Raw genomic sequence first — 20,270 nt, forward strand, 5'->3', positions numbered from 1 at the left:
TAGTGTCAAAAGTCTATATGCCAGTTTTTTGCGCATTAAGAGTCAGCACTTCTTATGAGGTGAGGCATTTTTTTGTTGTATTAAATTAACTAAATACTTTTGTATTTAAGGTAATGATTTTAGGATTTATTTTTATTTGATGGAGACTCAGATCAAAATAAATATTTAAAATTTAACAGTATACAATATCCTACTTAAATAACGGGTGATCCTAGTAGAGGTACTTTTCCCAATAGCATTTTTTGACATATCACGCGTTAGTCGTGTCAAGCTGTCATGTTGTTTTTGTTCAGTATTATTTGGTATTTCATCAAGGAAAGAGTTACGCCTGAACAACATTTATGTACAAATCGTTCAACTTTATTTCGAAAATCACGTTCTGTAAAGCATGTGTGTTTGAGCGCTTCGCTCAACCTATGGTCGACATAATCGACCTACTGAGGGTACTGTCCGCAACACCATCACCCGTATTGAGACCCAGCATACATTATTGGATAATATTCGACAGAATAGACTACGTCCAGCTAGCATGAAGGAAATATAGCAGCTGTTGCTGAGAGTGTACATGAAGACCGTGAAGAGCCGATTCGGCTCCGTTCCCAGCAACTCGGACTGACATATGGAACGACTTGGCGCATTTTACGTCGAAATTGAAAACGTACAAAATACAGCCGCTCGATCCTTCCAAGCGAAAACGCTTCGCTCAATGGGCTCTTGAAAAGTTCTAAGAAGATCCGAAGTTTTCGAGTTGTTCAGCGATCAGGCCCATTTCCGGCACAATGGATATGTAGACAAGCAAAATTGCGACTTTGGGGACGAAGAGGAACCTGAAGAGATTCAAGAGCTGCCATTTCAGCCAGAAAAAATAAGAGGTTGGTGTGGTTTGTAGACCGGTGGAGTCAACGGTCCATATTTCTTCAAAAATGATGTCGGTGAAAACCTAACCGTCAATGGCGACCATTATCGCGCCATGATAACCAAATATGTATTTGATGATTGAAATTGAAGCTCATGATTTCGACAGCATTTTGTTTTCAACAAGACGGCGCCACTTCGTACATATCGCATTAATCTTTTGGATTTATTGAGAGTACACTTCGGTGTGCAGATAATCTCACGTTTTGGACCGGTCGATTTGCCACCAAGATCTTGTGATATCACACTGTTAGACTTTCTGTCTAAAGACTATGCGGACAATTTCGATTCAGGCCTTGGAACAAAATATCACGCATATCATTCGCCAGTTAACAGTCGAAATGCTCTGGAAATCTCGAAATGGATTTTTATATAAAAAGTTTTTTTTTGTATTCATGTGATAATACCGGATTTACCCCTGGATGAAACCTAAAAACAATTTCCCTATTATAAGAAAAAATTACAAACTGAAAACTTGACGGTTAATTTTCCAAAAATTTTGTTAGTTTTGAGAAAAACGTTTTTCAACAGAAACTAATGAAGCTGATTGAAATCGGAATGGTCACACTTTAGAAGGGTGTTAATCAAAAGTTATTTGAGATATACATAGATTAAACATTTTAATTTTAAAGGTGTTATCTAACGAAATATGAAAGAAAATTGGGTTTGTTTTTAATTCATCTTATGTAGTTGTGCCCTTAACCAAAGCTGACAGAATATAAATATTTATAATATCTACATGAAAAAACAAAATATTGATATACCCTGTCAAGTACTGTAATTTTTACACAGCCAGGACTAGATTTTAGGTTCACTAGCTATTTTCGAAAATTTAATTTAAATATTTTCTGTTTATTTTTAGTATTTGGAAACTCGTTTCGGCCCGAGTCTTCGAACTATTGCTGCTGCTTTGTTTACTGTCAAAATGGTAGGTATAAAGGAAGAAATAATTAAGACAAAGAAATGTAGCAATCATTATTTATACTCTTCTCTTCAGATAGTTTACACGCCAATAGTTTTATATGTGCCAGCATTAGCATTTAATCAAGGTAAGATGAAACTAAATGTGTAAAAGTTTGAATAATATATTTTCCATTATTCTTCCTTAGTCACTGGAATTAATATATACATAACTAGTAGCGTCGTCAGTTTTATTGTCGTGATATACACAATATTGGTAATATTATATATTATATGAATGGATATAATTATAGTAATATTTACAATTAGTAAAAAATCTCATTAATTCGGGCAGAACAAAATATATTGTATATTTAATTAAAGTTTTATATATAGTACTACAAATATAGCGAAATCGGTTTCCATGTTTCTTTAAAACTATCCCATTAGCCTAAACGAATATGGTAAATACCTCGCGTATTTTTTAGGGTGGTATTAAGGCTGTGGTTCAAACAGATATATGGCAAACATTTCTTATGTTTATTGGGATAATAGTTGTCGTCATACTTGGAGTGATAAGAGCAGGTGGATTTGAACCAGTATTTCAGCACGCTGCTGAAGGTGGACGCATCATTTTTGCTAAGTGAGTCCAAATAATTAATGAAAGAAAAAAATAAGTACGTTTATACTTCACAGCACTGCTATAATATCACTATGACGTTTTCGTCGTTTTCACAATATTTTACAATTATATAATTTTCTAATCTACCTATCATTTCTCTATTATAGTATAACCCCATCACTATACGAGAGACAGTCATTTTGGGCTGTATTGATTGGTGGCTCATTCTATTGGACCAGTGTTAATAGTGTAAATCAGGTTATGGTTCAACGTTACATGTCCCTGCCGACCTTGAAAAAAGCTCGACAATCGATAGTCATCTTTACGATCAGTGCTGTAATATTTGTTTCGTTTTGTTGTTTTGCCGGTTTATTGATATTTGATTACTATAGAAACTGTGATCCACTAAGCATTGGACTCATTTCGGTAAATATTATTTCACCTAACCATTGTATGTATGTTAAATGATAAAAGTGGTTAATTTACATCTTTCTTACAGAATAACGATCAATTACTACCGATCTATGTAATGCAAACTGTCGGTCATCTACAAGGCATACCGGGTCTCTTTATAGCCGGTGTCTTTGGCGCCGGGTTAAGTTCTTTATCGTTAGGATTTAATTGTACTGCTTTGGTGATCTTTGAGGATATTGTACGCGGCAGTTTTGGAATTAATTTGAGCGAGCGCGCTTCAAAAATTCTTGTCAAAGTCGCAATAATTATCCAGGGTTTAACAGCGGTGGCGTTCATTTTTGTACTCGAAAAGTTAGATGGCATTTTGAGTGTAGTAACTTCACTTGCTGCCATTGAAACCAGTACCACATGTGGTATGTTCACACTCGGCATGTTGATACCATGGAGCACTACGAATGGTGCTTTGGCTGGCGCTGCTGCAGGCGCCATTATGTCAGGTTGGGTGTCTTTTGGCACACAAGCAGCAATAGCAAGCGGTCAACTTGGTTCGCATAAGTTGGAAGTTTTCGTCTCGGAATGTCCCGCTAATTCCACAATAACTGTACCCGGTTATGTTGATGAATCGGACGTATTCCCTTTATATCGTTTATCGTATCATTGGATACCAGTGATTGGTATTTTATCAACATTGCTAGTTGGCACTGTAACATCATTTCTCTGCGGACCAAGAGACTTGAAAACATTGGACGCAGTTGTAATATCACCTGTAATTCATAGGTAAGAGCTATTCATACCCACGCAAGTTCGAAAGTTTTAGTGTTGGATGAAAGAAGGTCCAATGGATGATTTTTTGTTCCAAAATTTGTTATTTAGTTTACATTAATATTTCTTCTTTTCCGACACAGATTTTTACCGAAGGAATGTTTCAGTGCTACACCTAATGCAAATCCTACTTTATCCCGAGGTAAATCTGAGCGAACATCAGCTGACATTTCGAATAAGTCTAAACACACGAGGGCTACAGAGAAATACTAAAATATATACATAGAATAAACTTTATAGATATGTATGTATATGTATATAAAAATCTGTACTTTTTGAAACATATTCGGTATCTGCGATTTTGAATAGGTTTGGTACGATTTGGACAATTTTTGTCATAAAACCTCCGAAGCACTATTCGAGCAAACATTTATTCCAGTTTTATCGGAATTAATTGGTTTTTGGTTTGTATACTGGCATTCGAATTGTGTTCTATAGGAAGTAGGCGTTTTCATCTGATTTTTGCATTTTAATGTAGGAATGTTAGAATAATATGATCTAATTTGTTTGAAATCGATTCAGTTGGTACCGAGATATAAGTTTTCACCTAATTGTGGGCGGTGCCACGCTCCATGTACAATAGTGAAACGGCCTCCTATAAAATCTTTCCGATGCATCTTGGCTGTGAGAGGTAATGCTTCTAAAGTACTTAGGGAGTTTTTATACGGAAGACAGGGGGTGGATATCAACAGATTTCACAAATTTTCGGCATTTGTTGTGTCGAAAGGATTAGTTCTGAGTAAATATGGTTGTTACAACCAGCGTTTGAAAAACTACGCAAAAGAAAAAAACAACAAACACATGCGGGAGCTGTAGCACATGAAAATTTTCATTAGCTCTGCTCTGCTACCGCTCCCAATTTTTTGATGCCGTTATTCCAGAGCATAGTGCAACATTTCATTTTTTGTTCTCGCTACAGCTATAGTTTTTTACATAACAAAACTCGGAGCAGAGTAGAGCTGTAGCTTCCGACAAAGTGACAGCGGTTGGCACAGCAATAGTTCTAGAAATTTTGCTGCTACGGAGTAGTAAATGAAAACCTTGGTTACAACCTTAGCGCTTTGGGAGATGTGTACAATAAGACATATAATACATATACTTATGTAATAATAGAATATAAATATTAATGAAGATCGTTTATATATGTGTAGATCTCATTTAGTTTTAGGTGTAACAAACAACCGCAAAGTGATTAAAAGTATAATACTCTCTAGTAACATGTTGCGAGAGTATAATTACGAAACTATTTTCCGCCAATTTATGCAGTATTTATGGCAAAAGTAAGTACACTAACTAGTTTATATGAGATAATGGCACTAACTACTGAATGGTATCTCAGTGGCTTTCTTCTTATTATGAGCTTAGTACATTTTTGATTTCTGATTTGTGTGGAAGCATTCTTTTGATTTGCTAAGTATAAAACGAATTAATTTCGGTCGACATTAATATATGATTATAACAAGAAACTAATTTGTTAATTAATTATTTTATGTGTCATTTGTATGCTTAAAAACCGGAGAAGGATATAAAGTATTAAAAATTAATTGTAGAGAACTACGAGTATTTACTCGTATTAGCTCTTTTATTTGGGGCAGTAAAATTGTTTAAAGACACTGGTTGCTCGTAAAATTGCACTAGCTTGGAAAAAATTTTGAACACTGTAACCGTTATCTGATACTGCCAAAATAGTTTTAAAGGTCTTTCAATACAGAGCAAAGCATACACGTCTAGACATAATCTTCTTTTTATCGTCGCTTATCTTTAATTCTTTACAATGCAATATAAGGTAAGTAAGGTAAGATAAACTAATAAAAGAAATATGCATATGGTAAGTACAGGTATAACTTTGATTTGGGCAATAAAAAAACAATAGAATAAAATCGTGTTTCAAACCGGTATATTCATTTGGAATATAAATATAAATCGGTTTATATTTTTTCTATGTTCCACACACCGAATACGAGAGATTTTGTTGTACCGATACACGTTTTGTCACTTGTACATATGTGAATTGTCCACCTTCATTTGGAACAGTTCAAAATAACCAAACTCGGACTGAACCGCGGCCCCTACGCACATTTTGAATGATCAGATGTTTTGACTTTGCAATAGATAATTTTAACACTAGAGAGAGTTTAAGGCAAAATCGGTTATCGGTCTATCAGTCAGCGTCAGAAGATATTTAAATAATTGGTTGAGGCTGATCGACTTTATCTGTAGTCATCAAGCAATCTGGCTGTCTACGGATCGAAAAACCACCAACCTGATGGATCATGTTGTGATAGACGGAATACATGTTTCCAGTGTTTTAGATGTGCGTGCGCTCCGAGGTCCTAGCATAGACTCGAACCACTATCTTGTTGCAGACAAAATACGCACTCGCCTCTGTGCAGCAAAAAACGCACGTCAACAAACAAAAGGACGGTTCGACGTCGAGAAGCTGAAATCACAATAGACAGCCGAACGATTTTCTATTAGACTTGCACTATTGCTCTCTGAGAGCACTCATCAGCAAATCGGTATAAGAGAATAGTGGGTCCGAATTTCAAGTTCCTTACGTAAAGCTGCAAAAGAAACCGTTTTTTCATAAAAGGCAAAAGAACAGCTGCTACGATGATGCTGTGGCGCAGCTGAGCGAAAACAGACTGCCTACCTCGCAACGTTACGATCGACCACAACACGTGCAGGATGAGATAGATACCGAGAGTTGAAGAGGGAAGCGAAAAGCATTTACAGACAACAAAAGGAGACAGGCCGAAATGCGTGAGTTCGAAGAGTTTGACATGCTGGCCGACAGAGGTAATCCCCGATAAGGTTTCAAGACCGGAGCATACGCTTATAGAACCTCCAAAGGTGTTCTAGAGACTGATGCCTAGAGTATATTGAAATTACTTCAAACCTGCTGAATGACGATGAAAGCTTCACCCCAGGAGATGGTGAACCCGATTCCCCAATCAATGAAAATGGAGCGGACGCCCTATTGCCTGATCATGAAGAAGTTCGAGTAGCAAGCCCCCGTCTGAAGAACAACAAAGCGGCGAGGCCGATGGCTTCTTTGTAAAATATAATCGGATGAAAGCATGCCCAACGATTGAAATTCAAACTTGCTCTACCCAATCCACAAAAAGGAAGACCCCACAATCTGCGCCAACTACCATGGTATAAGCCTCCGCAACATCGCATATAAAGTTCTATCGAACGCACTGTGTGAAGGATTAAAGCCCAAGGTCAACAAACTGACTGGACCTTATCAGTGCGGCTTTAGGCTTAGAAAATCAACAACTGAGCAAATATTCACAATGCGCCAAATCTTCGAAAAGAAATGTGAAAAGAGGATCGACCTCGTTGTCGATTTCAAAGCTGCTTTTCACAACACGAGTCGCCTTGACTGAATTTAGTATCGCCGCAGAAATAATACGGCTGTGTAAACTGACGTTGAGCAATACCAAAAATGATAATCATTGACCTAATTTCGTCTATCTTGAGACCGACATTAACACAATCACAATATCAGCCTTAAAATCACTATTGAAAATAGGTGCTACTTTGGACTGAGTAGGACGAACAAAGGCCAAACTCTCTACCTGGCACGCTGATTTTAGTTAGATTAACATTTAACACTTAAATTCTACCAAGACCATGTATAAAAATATTTATTTTTCCTCTTATGGACATCCAATCAAGAATATTCACAATTATTTTTACCGAAGGAATGTTTCAATGCTACACCTAAAGCAAGCCCTATTTTATCCCGGGGTAAATCTGAGCGAACATCAACTTATATTTTGAATAAGTCCAAAGATACGAATGCTGCGGAAAAATACTAAAATATGTGATTAAATAAACTTCGTATGCCGTGAGGCGAAAAGTGAAAATTGTTTTTGAACAGACTCTAACTTGTCAGATTACATTAAGCGAATAGGGTTCTATATCACAGAGCCATATTCTAATATATGTAGTTCAAGCTGAATTGTATTTAAAGCAATTAGTTTTGATTTATGTTACAATGACGGAAATATTGGGGTCAAAACTAATGTAATGGGCCACAAGAAACTATAGGTATAATAGAAGACTATACCAATTTTAGATAATTATTTATAGAACAAAAAAAATATATATATAGTATATATAAATATACGATAAAGCTTTCTTGACCACAAGAAACAAATTTTAGATAATTATTTATAGAACAAAGAATCTAGAAACAGAGAAACACGCGAATATTGCCCGATTAGTTCAGCGCATTGGCCACGGCGAATATCGCATTCGATGGAACGATGGGCTGTATGAGTTATAGGACGACATTACCATAGTTCAGTGAAGCAAAAGACAGCGGCTACGCTGGCTAGGTCATGTTGTCCGGATGGACGAAAACACTCCAGCGCTGAAAGTTTTCGACGCAGTACCCGCCGGGGTAAGCAGAGGAAGAGGAAGACCTCCACTCCGTTGGAAGGACCAAGTGGAGAAGGACCTGGCTTCGCTTGGAATATCCAATTGGCGCCACGTAGCGAAAAGAAGAAACGACTGGCGTGCTGTTGTTAACTCGGCTATAATCGCGTAAGCGGTGTCTACGCCAGTAAAGAAGAAGAAGTTCAGCACAGTTTGCTGTTTTTTTTCTATTTGTTTGTACAGACATTCGAACACTCATCGGAAGTTATCGTGGTCGATATGATATCGCACTAAACACTAATAGCTGGATCAGCGAATCTGCTCCTCCCTTCCTCAGTTGCCGTCCGTAGCGAGCGAAATGTGTCATGTGAACAATGTTGCCGTTACTCAATACGCATATATAGTTTTGTACACATCTAAGTTTTCAAATAAAATTTTGCATAATATAAAATATCAAATGAGAAAACAAACTATTAAAAATAGTTTACATATTTATAAATAATAGCATTCGACTCTTATTTTGAGTTTTGATATTTTACAAAACAAAACTATATACGAGGTGTGTTCAAAAAGTATCGCGAATTTTGTGTTTTTTCAAAAATTATTTATTTATTCATGAATATCTATTTTGTCTCCTTCAAAGTAATCCCCATGAGAGAGACACTTGTGTCAACGGTTTTTCCAATCTTCGAAGCACTTCAAAAAATCATTTTTTTTATCTTCTTCAGCTCCTCCTTCGATGCCGTCTTTATCTCGTCAAGAGAAGCGTAACGTCGTCCTTTCATGGGCCTCTTCAGTTTAGGGAACAAGAAAAAGTCACAGGGGGCCAGATCTGGGGAATACGGTGGCTGCGGCATCATTAGTGTGTTGTTTTTGGCCAAAAAGTCGCGCACAAGCAACGATGTGTGTGAGCAGGGGCGTTATCGTGGTGCAAAAGCCAATTTTTGTTCTTCCAAAAATCCGGGCGTTTCTGGCGGATTGCTTCGCGCAAATTGCGCATAACTTGCAGGTAATATTCCTTATTGACCGTTCTTCCCTGTGGCAAGAACTCATGATGCACCACGCCCCTGCAATCGAAGAAAACTGTCAGTTACGATTCGCGATACTTTTTGAACACACCTCGTATGCGTATTGAGCAATGGCAATATTGTTCAAATAAAAAATGAGCAGCGGAATTCGCTGATCGAGCTATTAAGGTTACCTCAGTGACTTCCTTCCTCTTATGAGCTTAGTATATATTTCGTATCTGACTTGTGTGGAAGTAATAATTTTAGTTTAGTGAGATTAGAATTTTTTTATTTTGAAATCTTATCAAAAAAACAAAAATTATATCGGGAAAGATGTCCTCTAGTCCACAAATTGAACCAATCGATAAAATAATATTGTCGCAGTTGTGATTGATCAATATTTAAACAAGATTTAGTGAGCATTGTTTATCAAAGTTTTTTTTTAATCAAACAGAATATTTGCATATTAGACACTCTATACTGCATACTATATTCCTGTCATACATCACATTTATTTGTTAGTTATTTTAATTAGGGCAATAGAATGGTTAAACAAACTGGTTGGTTAGAGGATTAATAAAAAAATAAACAACGTTCGCTCGTAAAATTGCAATAGTGTGAAGATATTAGCTAAAATTTTACCAAAGCGAAAATTTCAGTGACACTGCAGCGGTTGTCTGATACTGCCAAAATAATTTCAAAGGCCTTTGAATGTAGAGAATATATGAATAAATATAATCTGCCTTTTATCGTCGCTATTATTAATTCTTCGCAATGCAGAACAGGGTAAGAAGTATGAGTATACAAGGATGTATGATAATCAACGAAATAAATTTTAATTTGAGCACACCAAGCTAGTGTTAAATAAGGAATACAATTGAAGAAAATGGTGTAACTTCATGTGGAATATACATACATACATATGTATGTATTTCATAAACTATTAGAATTAAATTAAATTTTCAAATTTTCATTTCAATCCTAGTGTTACACAGCATCTTTATATTCTTACGGGATTTGTCAAGATTTGAAAACCCTAGTGTTGCAATCTTTAACTTTATCGTAAAGTTTAACAGTTTTGATGGTCTAAATACTCAGAACGTTTTGACATACCAGTGCTATTTTTGTTGTTTACAGTGACTTAATATATTCATCTCGACCAAAAAATGGAATTAAATCTCAAACATTTTTGCGCGATTATTTTTTTCTACTTTCGACGTAGATTAACTCAGCTCAGTAAGAGTGCATCGGAACAATGTTAATCGATGGTATGATGAATTCAATTGCGGTCGTTGAACACTCCAAGACGAATTTCGGAAAGGTCGTCCAAAACCAGTTGTTGTTCGAGAAACTATTGATGCTGTGCGGAAACTGATATTACAAGAGATAACTACGGGTGTTAATGGGACTAGCATACTTTCAATATTGCATGAGCATTTGACTGTAAAAAAATTTGTTCACGTTGGATCCCACACAATTTTGCAATCGCTTAAAAAAGCATGATGTCAATTGCTCTAGAAAAATGTTAACAAAATACGATAGCGAAACGCGTTCATATTATTGTGACAGCTGATGAATCGTGGATTTACGCGTATGTAAAGTCGACGGTATTTCAAGATGAGCGGAATCCAACAAAATTTGTTCGGGCATAAGAACTTCCAAGCGAATTTTTTGGAACAACTAGACATGTCAACCATACCACTGAAGCAACGCAGAACAGTAAATTCTGATTTGTACTTAACCATTTGTTTGCCAGTTGACTTTCAATATACATACATATTTGGAAAACCAACCGCCGAAGACGGATCACTCTTCACCACAACAATGCGAGCTCTCACGCATGGACTGAAGCAACTGCATTTTTGAGCACCCAAAACATCCATTTGATGAGTTACGCTTCATATAGTCCTGATTTGGCACTAAATAACTTCTTTTTATTGTCGTACGTAAAAATAAAATAAAGGGTCATCGTTTTTCGACACCTGAAGACGCGCTTGGTGCGTTCAAAAGGCATGTAAATAATAAAAAATAATAATCTTAATTGATCAAAGAATCGAAGATCAAAACACTTGACGAAAACAGGGTTTTCATCAATATCTTACTTTTAGAAAAGCTTTAGGGTATAATGATCTCATAAGGTTCATTTAGAACAGTTCAAATCAATTACGACCAAACTCAGACTGAACGACCAAATTTTGAATTATAAGCCGTTTTGACTTTACAAAACATATTTTTAACATTAATGAGAGTTTTAAGGCAAAAGGACCTATCGGTTAGCCTAAAAAAATATCTCAATTTGGCACCATGAATTGGTGATCTTGATTCACGTTTTCTCTAGTGATCACAGATCATATGTTTATACACTGATTACATTTACTCAGATTAACTTTAAACACATATTTAATTATAATGATTTTTTTCACCGAGACCATGTACAGAAATATTTAACTTTCTTATTAGAGACTTGCAACTATGCAAAATATTCTCAATTACATTTTTCAATTGCCCACTACTGTGTCTTTGGAGCGCTATTGTTGTTCTCCACAGGAATCGGGGTCTATTTTGGCTATAAGGTAATAAATCCAATGAAAATCAACAATAAATAATTAGTAAACTTACTTAATTTAGAAAGAAACCAGTTAAACCAAATCGCGATGAGGAACCGAACATTAACAGTAGTTATGGCAAAGCTAAGTACACTAACTATGTACATAGTTTTTATGCGATAATGGCACTAACTACTTAATGGTATCTCAGTCGCTTTCTTCTTATTATGCGCTTAGTACATTTTTGGTTTCTGATTTGGGTGGAAGCATTCTTTTGATTTGCTAAGTATAAAACGAATTAATTTCGGTCGACATAATATATGATTATAACAGTATTTTCCTTAAAACCACTTGTTTTAAAAAATAATCCTGTAAAAGGTTTGAAACCCACGAAATGGAGTACGAGCACAATCTGTGAATTTTTACAAATATAACAAGAAAATAACATCAGATATCGAATTTTTCGACTTAATTAAAATTATAGTTTATTAATTTTGTTTCTGTGGGCAATCATTTTTGTTTTTTTTTTATAAAAATACAATTTATTTTTTTATATACATAAATTAAAAAAAAAGATATGTTTGCCTAAAGAAAACAAAATTTAAAAAATTATAAAATTGGTGAGAATGATGTCCTGTCTGGCCAACAAATTTTAATTAATAACTAAAAAATAATGAAAGTGATAAAAAATATTTAAAGCAGATTTAGTGAACATTTTTCGTCCTTCAAAGTGGATATCACCTACATTGTCATATCACATATGTATATTTATGTATGCGTATTTATTAGCTCTTTTAATAGGCGCAATAAATTTGTTTAATTAAAGACACTGCCTGAGTAGACAACTATCATATAAAAAGCAGTTCGCTCGTAAAATTGCACTAGCTTGGAAAAAATTTTGAACGTAGTAACCGTTATCTGATACTGCCAAAATAGATTTAAAGGTCTTTCAATACAGAGCAAAGCATATACGACTAGACACAATCTTCTTTTTATCGTCGCTTATCTTTAATTCTTTACAATGCAATATAAGGTAAGATAAACTAATAAAAGAGAAATATGTGTATGTAAAATTCATTTGGAATATATACATGTTACATAAACTACTAGAGTTACTTTACCAAAACCTCAGTAAAATCTAGTGTCCCATTGCACCTACATATGTATGTACATACCATTCTTAATAACCACTTAGTATACTCGTAGTTTGAAAATAGTCAAAATCGGTTTATATTTTTTCTATGTTTCACACACCGAATACGAGAGATTCCGTTGTACCGAGACATGTTTTATCGCTTGTATGTGAATTGTCTACCTTCATTTGGTACAGTGCAAAATGACCAAATTCGGACTGAACCACGGCTACTACTCATAGAAGCACATTTTGAATTATCAGATGTTTTGACTTAGCAATATATAATTTTAACACTAGAGAGAGTTTAAGGCAAAAGCGTTATCAGTTTATCAGTCAGCGTCAGAAGATATCTAAATAATTGGTTGAGGCTGATCGACTTTATCTGTAGTCATCAAGCTACCTGGCTGTCTACGGATCGAAAATCACCAACCTGATGGATCATGTTGTGATAGACGGAATACATGTTTCCATTGGCTTAGATGTGCGTACATTCCAAGGTCCTAGCATAGACTCGAACCACTATCTTGTTGCAGACAAGATACGCACCCGCCTCTGTGCAGCAAAAAACGCACGTCAACAAACAAAAGGACGGTTCGACGTCGAGAAGCTGAAATCACAACAGACAGCCGAACGATTTTCTATTAGACTTGATCTCTGAGAGCACTCATCAGCAAATCGGTATAAGGGAATAGTTGGACGGAATTTCAAGCTCCTTACGTAAAGCTGCAAACGAAACCCTTTTTTCATAAAAGAGAAAAGAAGGAGAAAACAGACTGCCTACCTCGAAACGTTACGATCGACCACAACACTTACGGGATGAGATAGATACAACGAGTTGAAGAGCGAAGCGAAATGCATTTACAGACAAGAAAGGAGAGAGGCTGAAATGCGTGAGTACGAATATCTTGAACAGCTGGCCGTCAGCGGGAATGCTCGAAAATTCTACGAAAAAATACGGCGACTAACAGAAGGTTTCAAGACTGGAGATTACACTTGTAGAACCCCCAAATGTGATCTAGAGGGTAATGCCCAGAGCGTGCTGAAATTATGAATTGCGATGAAAGCTTAACCCCAGGAGATGGTGAACCCGATTCCCCAATCAATGACGATGGAGCGGACGCTGTATTGCCCGGCCATGAAGAAGTTCGAATAGCAATTGCTCGTCTGAAGAACAAGAAAGCGGCGGTGGCCGCGAGCTATTCAAGCACGACGGGGAAGAACTGATAAGAAACATGCATCTTATTGGAGTTTAAGCGTACTCTGCCCATTCCACAAACATAGAGTTCCCACAGTCTTCGCCAACTACCGTGGGATAAGCCACCTCAATATCACATATAAGATTCTATCGAGCGCACTATGTGAAGGAATGAACTCCAAGTTCAACAAACTGACTGGACCTTCAATCAACAACTGACCAGATATTCACCATGCGTCAAATCATCGAAATGAAGTGTGAAAAGAGGATCGGCACACATTACGTCTTCGTCGATTTCAAAGCTGCTTTTGACAGTACGAAATAGAGCTGCTTTGTCTGAATTTGGTATGTATGCCCGCAAAACTATGTAATACGGCTGTGTAAACTGACGTTCAGCAGTACCAAAAATGATATTGGTATCATTGGCCTCAACAACCGCGCTGTTAGTTCTGCTTTCTCCATACTGGATAAAGAAGCGAAGCAAATGCGTCTGGTATTAAACGAGGGCAAGACGAAATATCTCCTGTCATCAAACAAACAGTCGTCGCACTCGCGACTCCCACGCCACTGTTGACAGTCATAACTTCGAAGTCGTGGATAATTTCGTCTATCTTGAGACCAGCATTAACAAAACCACAATATCAGCCTTGAAATCACTATTGCCAATAGGTGCTACTTTGGACTGAGTAGGACGAACAAAGACCAAACTCTACAAGTCACTCCCCCCGACTGGCGCGTTGTTGTAAACTCGGCTATAATTGCATAAGCGTTGTCTACGCCGAAGAAGAATGTGATTTTGATCCAATTTTTTTTAGTGATTATATCATGACCCTACTTATTTTAGTTAGTTTAACGTTAAACACGTAATTTCTGCCAAGACCATGTATAAAAATATTTATTTTACTTCTTATAGATGTCCAATCAAGAATATTCACAATTACATTTTTCAATTCCCGACTACTGTGTCTTCGGAGCGCTAGTATTGTTCTCTACGGGAATCGGTATCTATTTTGGCTACATAAGGTAAATTCAATAAAAGTCAATAATATATAAAAAAAAGTATACACTAAATTGATTTAGAAAGAAACCGATTAAGCCAAGCAGTGATGAGGAACCAAAGGACCATAACGCACCGGACTTTGGTTCTAAAGGAATGAGTGAATATATGCTGGGATCCAGACAAATGAAATTATTTCCAGTGGCAATGAGTCTTGTTGCTAGGTTAGTATGCCATTATTTTAATAGGTTTGATAGGAAAGTGGAATAGTTTTTTAAATGGCCACCGTAAGTTAAGATAAATCGTATATGGTCTCATCATTGTAAAAATTTGCTTTCTTAAGAATATAATGAATTATAAATACAATATGATTAATCTCTATGAAAATAGCTTTATTTCAGGCGGAAGTATGCTGGGCACACCAGCGGAAATCTACAATTATGGTACTCAATATTGGTTAATCATTATATCGGTTATTTTAATGGGAATAGTGGTGTCAAAAGTCTATATGCCAGTTTTTTCCACATTAAGAGTCAGTTCTTCTTATCAGGTGAGAAATTGCTTTTTGTTGTATTATATTAACTAAATACTTTTGCATTTAGGGTAATGATTTTAGTTTTGGAAAGAGGTCCAGATCATAATTAATCTTTTAAATTTAAAAGTATTCAATATCCTACTTAAATATTTGAATAAGCAATTAAAAGAGCATGATCGCGGCGGAAGGTATGTTTTTTTATAAAAGTGGAGACTCTGTCCTGGGCCAGGGGCAGCCGATGAACTTACTGTTTACCATCTTACATTTAAAAAAATTTCATATTTTTCACCTAGCAATGTGTAGTACACTAATAAGCCAATTTTAACCTTGAACTCAAATTTGTAATCAGGAATCACCCTAAGTACCCCATAGACATTTAGCACATCACTCGCTAATTTTAAATTTATAATTTATTGAGTAATGTTTTCAAGTTGAAGCAAGCTTAGAATTGTATACTAATCACTCATTTTCGAAATCATATGCTAAATTAAAGGTTAGTGGAGATATCGATTAAAAATTTTAGATTTAAAAGTATAACCTAACGAAATATGAAAGAAAGTCGTTTATTTTTTCAATTCATACTAGTTGTGCGCCTAACCAAAGCTGACAGAATAGAAATATTTATACAAAATATTGATCCTCCCTATAAAGTACTGCAATTTGTCACAGACAGGACTTTATTTTAAGCTCACTAGCTATTTTTGAAAATTTAATTTAAATATTTCATGTTTATTTTTAGTATTTGGAAATTCGTTTCGGCCCTAACGTTCGAACCATTGCCGCAGTTTTGTTTGTTGTGAAAATGGTAGGTATAAAGGAAGAAATAATTCGATAAGACAAATAAATGTTACAATCATTATACTCTTTTTTCAGATAATTTACATGCCAATAGTTGTATATGTGCCAGCATTAGCATTTAATCAAGGTAAGATTAAGTTTCGTCTTGTGTTATTTTACCAAAAAATTTTTAATAACATATTTTCTGTTATTCTTCCTTAGTCACTGGAATTAATATATACATTACTAGCAGCGTCGTCAGTTTAATTGTCGTGATATACACAATATTGGTAATATCTTTACAAATAATTTTAGTAATGTTTACAAATGGTAAAAAACTAATTAATTCGGACGGAACAAAATATTTATATCTTTAATCAAAGTTTTACTACCTATAAATACTATATATTGGTAGTCGAAAAAGTTCTTTCGTATTTTCAATAGATGTCGTTGCAGTCGTATTGAATTCGGGGAAGTTGAAAAAAAGTTACAGCTTTTCAAAAACGAATGAAGAATACCACGCAAGACACCAATGGAATTTGTGCGGTTTACGGAGACGATGCTGTATCAGTTCGTATAGCACAACAATGGTTCGCTCGTTTCCGTTCTGGAAATTTCCAAAGTTCGATTTACGCCAATGAAATAATGTGTGTAGCGGAAAATTGGCAAACATAAAAATACGAAAATACTGTTTTGACTATCCCATATATAGCGAAATTGGGGCCCCTGTTTCTTTAAAACTATCCTTTTTGCCTAAACCAGTATGATAAATATCTCAACGTAATTTTTAGGGAGGTATTAAGGCTGTGGTTCAAACTGATATATGGCAAACATTTGTTATGTTCATTGGGATAATAGTTGTTGTCATACTTGGAGTGATATGGGCAGGTGGATTTGGACCAGTACTTCAGCACGCTGCTGAAGGCGGACGCATCATTTTTGCTAAGTAAGTAAGTCCAAATAATCATTGAAAGAAAATCGAAAAAAATATTAACTTCGGTTTCACCGAAACTTAAATACTCTTTGTAAATACAAAAGATTCCTTTCAAGAACTTAATTCCGATCGTTCAGAGGGTATGGCAGCTATTAGCTAGAGCGATCCGATCTGAACTGTTCTTTCGGAGATTATATGGTAGCGCTGTCCTGGTCAATAATCTATTTAAAATTTCGTAAAGATATCTTGTCAAATAAAAAGTTTTTCTCACAAGAACTTGCAGTGATGTCATTTGATATCCCTATTACGTTTACCTTAATTCACATAATTATTTTTTACAATTATATAACTGACTATCTTTCCTATCATCATTCTATTACAGTATAACCCCATCACCGTATGAGAGACAGTCATTTTGGGCTGTATTGATTGGTGGCTTTTTCTATTGGACCAGTTATAATAGTGTAACTCAGGCTATGGTTCAACGTTACATGTCCCTGCCGACTTTGAAGAAAGCACAGCAATCGATGATCATTTTTACGATCAGTGCTGTAATATTTGTTTCGTTTTGTTGTTTTGCCGGTTTATTGATATTTGATTACTATAGAAACTGTGATCCATTAAGCATTGGACTCATTTCGGTAAATATCATACTACCTAACCATTATATATGGTACTATATAAAAGTGGTTAATTTAAATCTTTCTTACAGAATAATGATCAATTATTACCGATCTATGTAATGCAAACTGTCGGTCATCTACAAGGCATACCGGGTCTCTTTATAGCTGGCGTCTTTGGCGCAGGATTAAGTTCTTTATCGTTAGGATTTAATTCGACTGCTTTGGTGATATTTGAGGATATTGTACGTGTCAGTTTTGGAATTAATTTGAGCGAACGCGCTTCAAAAATACTCGTCAACTTCGTAATAATTATACATGGTGTAATTGCGGTTGCGTTAATTTTTGTACTCGAAAAGTTAGATGGCATTTTAAGTGTAGTAACGTCGCTTCTGGCCATTGAAAGCAGTACCAGTTGTGGTATATTCACACTCGGCATGCTGGTACCATGGAGCACAACGAAAGGTGCTTTGGCTGGCGCTGCTGCAGGCGCCATTATGTCAGGTTGGGTGTCTTTTGGCACACAAGCAGCAATAGCAAGCGGTCAACTTGGTTCGCATAAGTTGGAAGTTTTCGTATCGGAGTGTCCCGCTAATTCCACAATAACTGTACCGGGTTATGTTGATGAGTCGGACCTATTTCCCTTATATCGTTTATCATATCATTGGATAACTGTAATTGGTGTGTTATCAACATTGCTGGTTGGCACTGTCACATCATTTCTCTGCGGACCAAGAAACTTAAAGACGTTGGACGCAGTTGTAATATCACCTGTAATTCATAGGTAAGAGCTATTTCTATACTCGCGATTTCGAAAACTTTAGTGTTGGAAGAAAGAAGGTCCGATGGGTGAAAGGACGATTTTTGTTCCAAAATTTATTGTTTAGCTTATGTTAATATTTCTTTTTTTCGACACAGATTTTTACCGAAGGAATGTTTCAATGCTACACCTAATGCAAGCCCTACTTTATCCCGGGGTAAATCTGAGCGAACATCAACTCATATTTTGAATAAATCCAAAGATACGAATTCTGCGGAAAAATACTAAAATATGTGATTAAATAAACTTTGTAGATATACCTAAAACTGTGTACTTTTTCAACCTTTTTTGTTTTTCATCCGTTATACTTGACATAGTTTTTGCTTAAGATTCTGGTTCTTTGGACGAGTCCAGCAAAAAATGCGTTGATTCAATCAATAAGAGGTGTTGAGAACCTCTCCTAACTTTCTGATAACAACACGATTATTTTCCAGCATTATTTCTTCCACGATTAAAATGTTATCGTCATTATATGAGGTGAATGGAGACAACTCGAATGAAGCAAGTTTTCGATTAATTATGGTATTTTTATATTTTCCGCTTCTTCCTTATTCAAAGGCTTCAATTTGAATTTAAAATCTACTAAATACTCGTTGGAAAATTTATGCAATCTTCAGAGATATAGGAATATAGTAGTCTGAAAGTTAGTAAAGTGTGAACAACCTCAAAACTAATCGACAGTTTTTCATACAAAACATGTTCGGAATAGTGTTTTAAATTTAAATCTTGCGTTAATTTTGAGACACCCTGTATTAACTAGGTTTTGACAGAAGAACATAATTCTCATCAGCCGCAATTATCGATGTTTTGCTATATGGAGGAAGACCTAACTTAGAATTCCAGCGGAAATGCCGTGTATGCGAAAAGTGAAAATTGTTTTTGAACAGACTCTAACTTGTCAGATTAGATTTAGCAACCATCCATATCACAAAGCCATATTTTAATATAGTTCAAGCTGAATTGCATTTAAAGCAATTAGTTTTGATTTATATTACAATGACGGAAATGTTGGGGTCAAAACTAATGTAATGGGGCACAAGAAACTATAGGTATAGTAGAAGACTATACCAATTTTAGATAATTATTTATGGAACAAAGAATCTAGAAACAGACAGACAGGCGAATATTGCCCGATTAGTTCAGCGCATTGGCCACGGCGAATATCGCATTCGATGGAACGATGAGCTGTACGAGATATACGACGACATTCAGCGAATTAAAAGATAGCGGTTACGCTGGCTAGGTCATGTTGTCCGGATGGACGAAAATACTCCAGCGCTGAAAGTATTCGACGCAGTACCCGCCGCGGGAAGCAGAGGAAGATGAAGATCTCCACTCCGTTGGAAGGACCAAGTAGAGAGGGACCTGGCTTCGCTTGGAATATCCAATTGGCGCTACGTAGCAAAAAGAAGAAACGACTGGCGCGCTGTTGTTAACTCGGCTATAATCGCGTAAGCGGTGTCTACGCCAGTAAAGAAGTGTGTTCAGTGTTTTCGTTCAGCACAGTTTGCTGGTTTTCTTTTTATTTCTATTTGTATAGACATTAGAACACTTATCGGAAGTTATCGTTATCGATATGATATCGCACTAAACACTAATAGCTGGATCAGCGAAATCTGCTCCTCCCTTCCTCAGTTGCCGT

The 20,270-nt window shown here is 35.9% G+C and overlaps 2 protein-coding genes and 1 long non-coding RNA gene across 13 annotated transcripts in view; all 3 read left to right on the plus strand.

The window, feature by feature from the left end:
* LOC105234139 (sodium-coupled monocarboxylate transporter 2) overlaps positions 1-3,925 on the plus strand; it is a 4,463-nt gene extending 538 nt beyond the window's left edge. Inside the window, exons 2-9 of the mRNA XM_011216416.4 lie at positions 4-59; positions 1,778-1,843; positions 1,913-1,964; positions 2,025-2,092; positions 2,304-2,458; positions 2,605-2,863; positions 2,937-3,628; positions 3,757-3,925. Coding sequence (XP_011214718.2) covers positions 4-59; positions 1,778-1,843; positions 1,913-1,964; positions 2,025-2,092; positions 2,304-2,458; positions 2,605-2,863; positions 2,937-3,628; positions 3,757-3,886 — 1,478 coding nt within the window. The 3' untranslated portion in view covers positions 3,887-3,925. The remainder of the gene's footprint in view (positions 1-3; positions 60-1,777; positions 1,844-1,912; positions 1,965-2,024; positions 2,093-2,303; positions 2,459-2,604; positions 2,864-2,936; positions 3,629-3,756) is intronic.
* Positions 3,926-5,058: 1,133 nt separating this feature from the next.
* Positions 5,059-18,894, plus strand: LOC105234125 (sodium-coupled monocarboxylate transporter 2). Of its 11 annotated transcripts, none has more exons than XM_049446628.1 (12): positions 5,059-5,087; positions 12,405-12,648; positions 14,859-14,968; positions 15,026-15,166; positions 15,333-15,492; positions 16,217-16,282; positions 16,351-16,402; positions 16,477-16,544; positions 17,046-17,200; positions 17,571-17,829; positions 17,901-18,592; positions 18,727-18,894. In XM_049446628.1, the coding sequence occupies exons 2-12, from the start codon at positions 12,637-12,639 to the stop codon at positions 18,854-18,856; spliced, it is 1,845 nt and encodes a 614-aa protein (XP_049302585.1). In that variant the 5' UTR covers positions 5,059-5,087; positions 12,405-12,636; the 3' UTR covers positions 18,857-18,894. The 11 variants fall into 11 exon arrangements, with proteins under 11 accessions (XP_049302585.1, XP_049302589.1, XP_049302581.1 ...); XM_049446632.1 differs by lacking the exon at positions 5,059-5,087 and adding an exon at positions 5,094-5,370 and having other exon boundaries at positions 12,560-12,648; XM_049446627.1 differs by lacking the exon at positions 5,059-5,087 and adding an exon at positions 11,871-11,993 and having other exon boundaries at positions 12,417-12,648.
* On the plus strand, positions 11,528-12,018 carry LOC125775814 (uncharacterized). Its single transcript, XR_007421390.1, has 2 exons — positions 11,528-11,642; positions 11,698-12,018. It is a non-coding gene; the product is annotated as an uncharacterized LOC125775814 (long non-coding RNA).
* Positions 18,895-20,270: the final 1,376 nt, after the last annotated feature.

The sequence above is a fragment of the Bactrocera dorsalis genome, chromosome 1 (assembly GCF_023373825.1).
Source record: "Bactrocera dorsalis isolate Fly_Bdor chromosome 1, ASM2337382v1, whole genome shotgun sequence".
Taxonomy (NCBI): domain Eukaryota; kingdom Metazoa; phylum Arthropoda; class Insecta; order Diptera; family Tephritidae; genus Bactrocera; species Bactrocera dorsalis.

Bases quoted from the DNA above. Each gene is read 5' to 3' on its own strand.
- LOC105234125 (XM_049446623.1), top strand. From the start codon at position 12,857: ATGTTTCACACACCGAATACGAGAGATTCCGTTGTACCGAGACATGTT. The intron at 15,167-15,332 runs GTTAGTATGCCA...CTATGAAAATAG, and splicing joins GCAATGAGTCTTGTTGCTAG to CTTTATTTCAGGCGGAAGTA. The intron at 17,830-17,900 runs GTAAATATCATA...TCTTTCTTACAG, and splicing joins TAAGCATTGGACTCATTTCG to AATAATGATCAATTATTACC.